Source organism: Gadus macrocephalus, chromosome 13 (genome assembly GCF_031168955.1).
Source record: "Gadus macrocephalus chromosome 13, ASM3116895v1".
Taxonomy (NCBI): domain Eukaryota; kingdom Metazoa; phylum Chordata; class Actinopteri; order Gadiformes; family Gadidae; genus Gadus; species Gadus macrocephalus.
This window is the reverse complement of record NC_082394.1, coordinates 16,206,212-16,217,149: the sequence shown is the minus strand read 5'-3', so window position 1 is coordinate 16,217,149 and position 10,938 is coordinate 16,206,212. Positions and strand designations below refer to the sequence as shown.

Genomic DNA, 10,938 nt, shown 5'->3' with positions numbered 1-10,938 from the left:
GGAAGGGGGGAGGTCTGCAGTTTGGAAGAAACAAAGAAAACTTGAGACTTGCAGGGAACTGGTGGTTATAAAGACAAACAGTTTGTCTAACGAAGAGCGTGTTATGAAAGACTATGAGGTGACTCAGCAACAAGGAACTGCGCTTGGCTCCTATTGGCTGCTGGGTTTAGTATCAGCATGTTGGAGAGTTCTTCTGCTGTGTGTTTTATTATCGCACACAGACGCCATGCAACGCCTACAAGGAGCTCTCACATAGACGCACACGCACCATAACAACTTCCAATTGCAAGGGTTCCTCTCATGAAACAGCGTCATTTGCATAATCATCCACTTGTGGATTTTCATTACACCGACTTGAATTATTATTCTGGTCATTTGCAAGTCAAATATTTCTCGAAGTAGTTCTATGCATTACCAGTTTGAGTTGCCTATTGGCCGATGAATGCTCAAAGAGCTAGGCTGTGTAGGCCTACTTAACAGTGACTTTTATTTTAACTCAATTACATAGGTGTAATTGTATTGAGCTGTGAACATATTGTTTTTTAAAAAAAAAAAGACTGAGTCCGAGTCAAAAGTGGGCTATCAGTTCCTCCTCCATGTGACTCAAGCTTAAACACTAGCTGAGCCGGTCCCATGAATAACCTACCAAGAAGTAAAGCTACTAAACAAGTTGCTCACAAACTCTGGTTGGCTTCTTCTATTTCATTCCTTATACAAGCGGGGGGGGGGGGGGGGTGTGTATTTGTATACGTGTGTACATAGAAAGAGTGGGCCTCCTGCATCTATACCTCCCCCTCCCCACACACCAGCCCTGATAAGAGGTGAACACACAAACAGAAAAACACCCAAACACACAGACACACAACCCACATCATACGGGTGACCGCTCTAACACTATAGACTAACCGTTGTAAATAAATAAACATTAAGCATTAATCTTTACAATACAAAGTCTTTATTTTTATTTTTTTTTGGTATGGCTTCCTTGAATGGACTGTAAAGGACATCTTATTGAAACAAATCTAGCATTTGTGTCTCAGCATGAGAGCCCTACAAGAGCCTCCTAGGTGCTGTTCTTACCCACAGAAATGTTCCCCGACATGACATCTGGATAGAAACTAGGCTGATATACAAAAATTGTCCCTGTGGATGTAGAGGTCAGCCTGGAGGGCTACACCTTCAGTGCCACAAATTGTAATAACACAAAAAAATAAGCATTTTAACTTAGAATCTCCTATAAATACCTACTCATAAATATTGTTTAACTGAAACATTTATAAAAATGCTGTACAATGAATGACCTTTGGAGAGTGACAGATTAACAGTTTAAAAATACAAGAACATAAAAAGGACATTTATAGAAACGCACTGGTGTCTTAGCTCAGTGTCCGCTACCTGACAGGACGTACCCCAGCACTCCAGACCCTCCCTCCTTGAGAACCATCCAGAACCTCAGAATAATGTGACACACTAGTGCCACTAGGGATCTGGTTAATTATGGGATGCACTTTGTTTTATTCTGCTGCAAGGCGAAGGAGTGCTGGTTAAAACAAAAAAAAGTGTGAAATCTTTAGTAAAAACGTTTATTTTTTTATAAGGCCTCTTTAATAAAAATTGGAGAAAGGCTTGAGATAAAAAGTGTGTGTGTGTTACTCTTTGTGTGTGTTACTCTTTGTGTGTGTGTGTGTGTGTGTGTGTGTGTGTGTGTGTGTGTGTGTGTGTGTGTGTGTGTGTGTGTGTGTGTGTGTGTGTGTGTGTGTGTGTGTGTGTGTGTGTCCCTTCCTATCCAAAGCAATTGTCTTGCCCCGCCCCGCCCCACTTATCTCTCTCTAACCCCGTTTCGTGTCTCCATTGTCCCAGAGCAGCACAAGCTGTGTACCTGCTCGTGAGTTCTCTCGTATCGAGGAGACCACAGGACTCACTCTGGGATTCTGCTGGTGGAGCAGAAAAACTAATAACGATACATACATTGATAAGAACAGGGTAAATAAACATGGATAACGACATTTATAGAATAATAAAAAGACCATGATAATGATTATACAAAAAGAAAAAAGGTTTCCAAAAGCCCTTTGAAGCACATCCATACATTCGTACATCCACACACACACACACACACGCATCCATACGTACATCCATGCGCACGCACACACACACACACACATCCATACAGCTTCCCTACAGACCCCTTGTATCCTCAACCAGCCCAGGCATGGCCTCTAAACCCCGCCCCCCTCAACCCCTTCGCCCTATGGAGGAGGTACTTGTCCTGATGGTATAGTGCAATAGTCTTCTCCCTATGCCTGAAGACCCCCCCGCTAAAGGACACGCTAACAGTGTCCCCGCTGCGTTCTGAAGCCTCAGAACCGTCCGTCCGCCGCGCGTCTCCGGCCCGCCAGTCGACCCCCACCCCCCTCCCCCCCCCCCCGCACTCACTGCATGCGCTCGGGCTGGACATGCTGCTGCGGAGGGTAGTGGAGGAAGGCCTGTGATTGGCCGGCGGCGCCGGAGGAGGCCAGGCTGGCGTGCATGGCCGCCAGGCTGGAGGCGGCGGCGGCCGTGGCGGCGGTGGCGGCAGAGCTGGTCCCGGAGGAGGCGGAGCCGGGGGCGTAGGCGTAGCCCATGAAGCTGGCGGGCGAGGGGGCGTAGGGGTAGTGCTGGTCGAAGGCGGCCTGGGCGTACTGGGAGTAGGCGGCGGCCGTGTTGTAGTCCAGGTAGGGGCTGGAGCCCACCGAGGACACCTGGGAGGGCAGCACCAGGCTGGGCTGCACGAAGGCCTGGGGGTAGAGGTACTGCTGGGCCAGCCTGGGGGACGGACACAGAGGGGGAGACACAGAGTCAGAACAGGGAGCCAGGGGGACTCCAATGAACAGCTGGGAGGGAGGGAGGATGGGGAGGAAGAGTGCGGTTTCCACAGGGCCGGGGTGTGTGCGCACGCACGCGCGCGCGCGTGCGTGTGTGTGTGTGTGGAATATAAACACTGCGGGTGTGTGGAATATAAACTCTTTGTAGGTGTGCTGAACCCGCTCTCGTCTGTGGTTCCCGCTCTACTCTGCCGATGACTAATCGCACGTTGAGGAAGAAACAAATACAAAACCGATGGGGGAGAAAGAAAGGAAAAAAAAAAGAGAAAAGGAAGGATTAGCCCGGCAAAGTTGAGTCAACCTCTCGGTTCGTCGGTTAGAAAACCTACTGAACCTGTTAGGTTGGAGGGGGGGGGGGGGGGGGGGGGGGGGGGGGTGAAGGATCGGGACAGCCGTTACTGGCAGGTTTTCAGGCTCAGGCACCAGGAGAGTGTTTTACCAGCTGCTATTCCTCACACACACACACACACACACACACACACACACACACACACACACACACACACACACACACACACACACACACACACACACACACACACACACACACACACACACACACACACACACACAAATAGGGAACTGTGTCTTCTATTTCTCCATTTGGCCCATAAATCTGAAGCTGGCTGTCACAGGTGACGACGTGGGCTGGGGGTTAGGGCGTGTGTGTTTCTCATGGTGTGCGTGGTGCGTGGATATGGGGAAGTGGGGAGAGCTTATCAGAAGAGAGACCTCGTATCAGAACTGTGGCGTTGTCTGTGGTCCTTTTAAATGAACCTTTACCCACAAGAACGCATCTGTTCACAAACACTAAAGAAGGAAAGGAAGTTAACAACTTCAGTTTTATTCATGAGTCAGACTCATTGGGCTGTAGTTAGAAGGACAACAGCTTCCAACACAAATGACCCCACCAACTAATTGTCTTCACAGCACGCCTATTATTAACAGGAAGCTATTCTGTAATAAAGTTTTGGAATTGCTACTGTATCCACTTCAGTACAGGTCTTTGTGTGTTTGTGTGTGCGTGTTGAGTTTGGGCTTTGGATGAGTGATGTTCATGTGCAAGGAGAGCGTGTAAAAAATCTTGTACTATAGAACACCTTTGTCCAGAAAGGGCACACCACTCACTGCACACGCACACACGATGGACAAAATAATTAAATTTGACCTTCACAAAGCTGCATCTCAGTACCGATGAATGACATTTTATTCAGATTGAATACAGAATGCGGCCCTGAATGGCGAGGCTACATTGAGGAAGGGAGCTGGATCAATCCAGTCATGAGATGCAGCTTGAAGGTCTACACAGCAACATTAAAACAATGAGAAGCATGCACTAGTCAAGATTACAGCACAGGAGGAATTAAGCACCCCCCCCCCCCCCCCATCCCTCTTACCGGCCCCAACCCCCCTCCCCCACCAAAACACTGTTGAACTTCAAACAGCTCACCAAGGCCACCACTGCAAACCCCCCAAAACCATGCCATACAAGGAGAAGAGTTGCGCTACAATCAGCACAACCTCTTCACATTTCATAATCACACGCACACACAGAGGAAAAAAAAAATAGGGAGAAAGAAAAAAAAAAAAAAGAAAAGGAGAGGCGAAGATAAAAAGGACCACTCCATCACAGCACACCACACTGCACTGCACTCTGAGGCCATGGGGCACCTTGGGGAAGAGGGCCGCTGTCTAGGCATGTGGGCCGGGGGTTTGGCTGGGGAGGGACACTCTCTCTTTGGCCTTAGCCCAAACCCCCCTCCTCGTGGAACCAGGAACCAGGCACCAAGCCCGGTGCCGGGGGCTCCTCTTCTCGTCTCCCCGGCCAACGCGGAGGCTCCCTGGTCAGCTGGGAGCAGGGGGGAGGGAAGGAGGTGCGACACGATGGCTGGGGTCAACGGTAAGCAATGACATGGATGTCCTGTGGCCTGAGGCCAGCAACACTCAGACCACAGGGATGGGATTATTGCAATAAAACCACCAAGAAATAAACAGAACGACGGGCGAGGAAATGGAGTCACTCGGGAAGCCTAGATCGACGACAGTCACACACTATTTGAACATTTTTGAGCCCAGTAAGCTACCGGCGGCTACAGCAGAGATGCTAACACAATGCGGCCAGCTTGAGCTGCTATGCTAGTCTGGTGTGGCCAGCTTTAACCACACTGAGGAATGGGGGAGGGGGTGAAGCAACAGTGAGAGAGAGAGACACTTTTCTGTGGAAGAATAGAAGGGTGCAGCCCGCTATAGTTCCACAGGGGCATCTGCCAAGTGTAGGGAGGAGGGTGGGTGAGGGGGAGGGTGAGGGTGGGGGGGGGGGGGGGGGAGATAGGGGGTTGCTACTGGCAGTGCCCTGGGAACACACACAATGAGTGCACATTCACTTGTAACGCGTACGCATAAGTAAATGAAGGCCGCTCTCAACCCACATGTGAACTTTAGCCCCACAGTGGCAACAAAGAGGCATTGAGTCCCAGCACACTTCTTTAAAAGGGATGAGCGCACGTACATGCAGTGCTGTCGGCCGGGCTGAGCCTACATTCACTGCTGCTCCTTATAATGAGCCCCCCCGGCCCCGGGCGCTCTGTGTGCGTCGCCCCGGGCCATTTGGCTTTGACCCAAACATAAGTCCGGTGACCCCCCCCCCCCCCCCCGGGAGTGGCAGCACAGACGGGTACAGAGCACATCATTAATCTATACACAAGCATAACACACGCGCGCACGGACACACACACACACACACACACACACACACACACACACACACACACACACACACACACACACACACACACACACACACACACACACACACACACACACACACACACACACACACACACACACACACACACGATGTGCATAGAGAGGCCCTGGCATCTTGGAGGAGAAGGAGGAGGCAAAGTACGCTGGGGGGGATTGAGGGGGAGGGAGGAGGTGGGGTGGTGGTGGAGGAGGAAAAAGGTTGGAGGTCAGCTGGTGGGTTTAATGCCGACCGGACAGTGGGTGGGGGTGGGGGGGTGGGGTTCTGCCATCACGTCTTTCAGAAGCGAGGCAGGCCCGGGTTGGGCAGTGCGGGGAGATTCCATTGGCAGAGAGCGGCTGAGCCATTATGGTCGTGAGAACGTTTGTCGGTTAATGGCTAATCTCCAAACGTTGGTCACTCTGCTTCAAACTACTATCAAAAACCTGGATAGAAATTTAAAGAAGGACTGCATGAAGGACCGCATAAGCCGTGTGTTCTTTCAGGAAAACAGACAAAAAAAAACGAGGGGCTTTGTTCCGACACCTGTGGAGGTGGGTTTCCCAGGGTGCACCGAGGCTCATTAAGGCGTCACATAGGAGCCCCAGTGTACCACCCCTCCTTCCCTCCCTGCCATTAACCCCCACCCAGCCCTTCCACGCAAGCCTCAAAAGCACCTTGAAAACCCCCCCTTACCACCAGTCTCACAAGGGTGTCAGTTTTCAGGTTCTCAATCTAATGGCTGCCTGACACTTGGTAGGAATATCATTGTGATGAGAGAAACGGTAACAAAAAACAAAAAAACGGGAAGAAAACACTCGGGTGAATGTGGCGGTTCAGTGCCATTATGGAGGAAGGGTATCAGAGATGGGATAACCAACACCCGCCCCTCTTCTCCAACGGACAGTTCCTGTCCTCAGTGACCTCTTCCGGACCCTACTGGTCACAGCACACACACACACACACACACACACACACACACACACACACACACACACACACACACACACACACACACACACACACACACACACACACACACACACACACACACACACACTGTGTGAGTGTGTGTTCTTTAAAGCCAGGCCTCAAGTCTGCCAGGCGGACTCTATAGAGGCCAACAGGTGCTCTCTTTCTCGCTCGCTCGCGTGCTGTCTGTACATGTGTTGTAGAGCTCCCTCACTCCCCATCTCTCTCTGGGGCAGTGGTCACTAGAGATTAAGGGGTGGGGCAGGGTGGGGGTTGGGGGTGTTTAAGGCTGTAATAGGAAGCCAGCACCTGTCAAGACGTACGCGACAGAGGAGCCTACCCTAGTGCCCCGTTTTTCCACCAGTAACCACGGAAACGGGGAGTCCTGAGAGGGAACTAGCAGCTTCTTCTGACATTAACCCCCGGGAAATTAACCCTATTTGAGGCCGGAATGGACCTGTGGATTTGTGACTCAAGTCAGAGGCTGAAGCAGAGGAATTAGACATCCATTTTCTCAGAGCACTGTTGTATATCGCTTAACTAGGATTGAGAATTACCTATAATTGTTAATGATTTCCACATGTCTCTCGACTTCATAATGCGCCATTTGATAAAAAGACTCGAGAATTAGATTTATTTTCTGATAAGGAAGCTGCAGCTCTTGGGTAAATTTGCATCCGCATGCCTGACAGTAGAGTCAGAGCTGGCCTAAAAGCAGTCACACATGTACATCTGGATTGTTTTGACACAGCTAGGCGATCAGCTTTCCAACTGTCAAATCCCCCCACAAAAAACCTCAACACAACACAAATAAAAACACAAAATAAGGCTTCATGGTATTTCCTGCTGACACAACAAACAGCTGACAGGGTGCCTTCCAAAGGCATTTCACAAGTTTTGCAAAAAATTGTAGTCAGACAGGTTAAAACCGAGGCTATAAAAAGAGGCTTACAATTGTGCCCTGGCGGTTATTGAGAATAGAGGCCACTACAAGATAAACTAATAACAGAAGATTGTAGTCTGGTCTGTTCGCATTTCATAAATGCCTTTAGAAAATAACACATCAAAAATGTAGCCTGGGTGACAAGGTATAGATGCCGTTTCAACCAAACTTAATAGAAGATTGTAACCTAGTCAGACAGCCAAAGAGGCCAATACAGCGAAGCACCAAAAGAAGCAAAGCCCACTCCCATTTGCTTACCCATACTGCCTCTGGACAAGCGCAGGGTGAATGGGCTGCACTCCGATGGAGAGGCCTGGAAGAGATAGAAGGCCGGCTGTCAGACACACAGCATTTGCATTTTACAGAGGAGGACGACGGGAACAATGCACAATGGGCACAGAGCGAGACACAGGCACAGGCAGTGTCTCTCCGTTGTGCTTGCACTCGACAGAGGTCGGACTTGTTTCAGACAAAAAAACACACACGCACACACACACACAATGTATCGGCTAAGAAAGAACAGGAAGAAAACAAAGAGGAGTGCTCACCAGCGTGCTCCTCACCTGTCTGCATACTCCGAGGCTTGGCCCCCAGGTAGGCCAGGTTCACGTTGGCCTTCCTGCCGTCGATGATGGGGTTGGGGTCTTTACAGGCCCTCTCCGCCGCCCCCCGGTCCGTCATAGTGACCTGTTGGAGGAAGGGCATCAAAAGGCAACGTTAGAGAAAAACTACAACTAGTTTAGACAAATAGTTGTTCCTCTTGCCACAGAGCCAGTGGTGCTCAAAAGCTCTGTTTTGGGCATAACCAGTTGAACCCGGAGAATACCTCCAATCCCCCTGCAGCCATATTGGTTCTCAACACTGGCTGGGTAGGGGAAGTGAATAAGGAATCCTGCTAGAGATTAGAACCAGGATGGAGCCAAGATGCCCATACATAGACGCCACAATGTCCTCGACTTCTTTCAACCCAAAATAAATTAAATGAGAACACACAGAGGAGCAGTTTTTGGGGGAATGCCCTTAGCAGCACATGCTCTCAAGTCTGGTCCTTGACGACAGCACGGGCAGACCTGCTGAAATATGAATCCGGGATGAATATCAAGGAGCTTATCCAATTAGGGAGGAGATATTAAGGAGATTGCTACAGGTCTGTCCCTGCTGTCTTCCTGCTGGCATTAGACGTTCCCGTCTGTTTTGAAGGATCAGTTTTATGCCAACTCAGAGGAATTGAGTTGAGAGAAGGGACTTCAAAACGGTGGTGCTTCCAGCAGTAGACACCAGTAGAATTTGAAATCTGGAGAGATATGGACTGTGATCCACTCCAGGGCCGGTGTTGTGAACACACAGACAGGGACAAGGAGTTTGTTTACATGGTGTTGTGGAGCCCTACTGAGAGGGATCCTGCTAATCCACTTGACAGCCAGTACGTGCTTGTGGTGTTGGTTTTGTTTGTTAAATATACTAATGCCAGAAAAAAAAATAACTTCTACTAGCCTACTAGACCAACAGGAAGAACAGGTACAAGAAAGGGGGGGGGAGAGAAGACGCAAAGAGGAAAAGAACAGAAAGTGCTGATGACTGTTTATGCTTGGGTGGCGTTTCAGCACTACAGCGTGGTTTGGTGGAGGCAAAGGGGCAGCACCTACATGACCCAAAGCTTGTCCAACTTTCGACACACACTGACACACGCTGCACTCGAACACCGACGTTTTTCTTGGGAGCCTGAAAGCTGTGCGTAAACAATGAGTGCCATTGTCTTACAGGTCTTGAGTTAGAAGAAAACACGCACACACATAACAGTTTTCCTACCCATCTTTGGCTTGTCCCCGTTTTATTGGCAGGGTATCTCGCCCAGGTTCTGGTAAATATTTGCATTTCAACAGAGGCTTCTGTTTTGTCAAAAGCCTGCATGACTTGCTTTGTCTTAATAGACCATAAAACCCTTTAGTTGAGAGTTAAAGCCGTTATAATGGATTTATACACAAACTCATCCAAAACTCACCCAGATATACTGGGTATATTTCAAAAGACGTATATGGGGAAGAAATGAATCGTTTATTGCGCACCATTATTCACCAAAAGCTATCGCCTTATGTTTCATGGCTTAAGAAAGGCCATTGGATCAAACTGGCCGTGACATGGAGGTGAACTTGCCCTTCACCCAATCTGCTCATCTTTGAGCGAACCCATATTCAATGATTAACATGTGGTTTTGAAAAAGGCCATTATTTTTCCCTGGTGTATGAGTGTTTAACATAGACTGCGCAAGCAAGGACATTCTCCCTCCTTCCAAAAGCACCATATAAAGAAAGAGAAGACGTGTGGACTGCGCAGATAGGCCTACTGCTGAAGAGCGATAAGCCGGCTCCTAAAGGGGCCCGGCCAGCACTGGGGCGAGTTGAATAAGTGCATGTGGGGGTCAGAGGGACATAAACATATGTTGAGATATAATCTACTTAGTTGACTGATCAACTTAGTGTAGCCTCATTCTAATTACGCTAAAATAACCGCAACCAAAGCAAGAAAAGAGAAGCAATGCGTTAGCGCGATTTATAACTCTATATCAGATTATGTTTGACAAGCTGCCTTTTTATTTGAATGGCTTGGTCATGCAACGTGGGCCCCGTATCAGAACAATGCGTGTTGATTATTGATCACAAAAAATAACTTTCTGGAATATTACGCACACGCGCAATACATTATGAACAGAGGTCAAGACAAGATCTTTACAATATCCCCTCCATCGTGAATAATCATCCCGCACAAAACACGTTAGGAGTGTGTGACTGAGGTAAGTTACTTACAAAGCCGTAACCTCTAGATTTCCCGGTCTGTCTGTCCGTTATCACCACCGCTTCGTCTATGTCGCCGAAAGCCTCGAAATATTTTCGCAACGACGCGTCGTTCGTGTGGTAAGGCAAACCACCGACAAAGATCTTGGTGAAAGTAGTGTCTTTTTGAATACTGCTGGGATGCATGATTTCCAGGGCCCCGTTCATCAGCGGATGTAGAAGCATTTGGCACCCGGAGTCCTACCGCACGATTACAAATGAATCTGATTCTAGGAACTTTCCAGATTAATATGGCAACGCAACAAAATAATAACACGACAGGGACAGGTGCTCCAAATATTTTCTCCGCGTTATGTCTTTCCTTTTTGGTGCGTTCCTTAAATCAACCTGCTGCTGCTGCTGGCATGTATCGCTCTGTCTATGTCTCTCACACAACCTGCCTCGACTCATGTAGCAGGATCCCAACCGCTTGTAACTGTGCCAGTGTGTATGAGTGTGTTAAATGTTCCGGCAGAGCTGTAGCTTGTACTTCGCCGGATTTGCCGCGCCCATTCAGGACAGCCGACCTATCGGTACAGTTTTCGAGTGACAACTTTGTCAGCGCTCCTCCTCCTTCCCCCCCGC

General features: G+C 49.0%; 1 protein-coding gene and 1 long non-coding RNA gene across 4 annotated transcripts; both read right to left on the bottom strand.

Annotated features, from left to right (window-relative positions):
• Nucleotides 1-932: 932 nt before the first annotated feature.
• On the bottom strand, nt 933-10,834 carry LOC132471142 (RNA-binding protein 38-like). 2 transcript variants are annotated; one of them, XM_060070222.1, is made up of 4 exons: nt 10,327-10,834; nt 8,086-8,209; nt 7,781-7,835; nt 933-2,805 (listed from the first exon to the last, which is right to left on the bottom strand). In XM_060070222.1, the coding sequence occupies exons 1-4, from the start codon at nt 10,537-10,539 to the stop codon at nt 2,433-2,435; spliced, it is 765 nt and encodes a 254-aa protein (XP_059926205.1). In that variant the 5' UTR covers nt 10,540-10,834; the 3' UTR covers nt 933-2,432. The 2 variants fall into 2 exon arrangements, with proteins under 2 accessions (XP_059926205.1, XP_059926204.1); XM_060070221.1 differs by having other exon boundaries at nt 8,071-8,209; nt 10,327-10,830.
• LOC132471146 (uncharacterized) lies at nt 5,589-7,774 on the bottom strand. 2 transcript variants are annotated; one of them, XR_009528780.1, is made up of 2 exons: nt 6,620-7,774; nt 5,589-6,546 (listed from the first exon to the last, which is right to left on the bottom strand). It is a non-coding gene; the product is annotated as an uncharacterized LOC132471146 (long non-coding RNA). The 2 variants fall into 2 exon arrangements; XR_009528779.1 differs by having other exon boundaries at nt 6,624-7,774.
• Nucleotides 10,835-10,938: the final 104 nt, after the last annotated feature.

Excerpts from the sequence above, each read along its gene's own strand:
- LOC132471142 (XM_060070221.1), bottom strand. The coding sequence starts at position 10,539 with ATGCTTCTACATCCGCTGATGAACGGGGCCCTGGAAATCATGCATCCC. Across the intron at positions 8,210-10,326 it reads AATCTAGAGGTTACGGCTTT|GTCACTATGACGGACCGGGG; the intron begins GTAAGTAACTTA and ends TTCCTCCAACAG. Across the intron at positions 7,836-8,070 it reads GACAGGTGAGGAGCACGCTG|GCCTCTCCATCGGAGTGCAG; the intron begins GTGAGCACTCCT and ends TATCTCTTCCAG.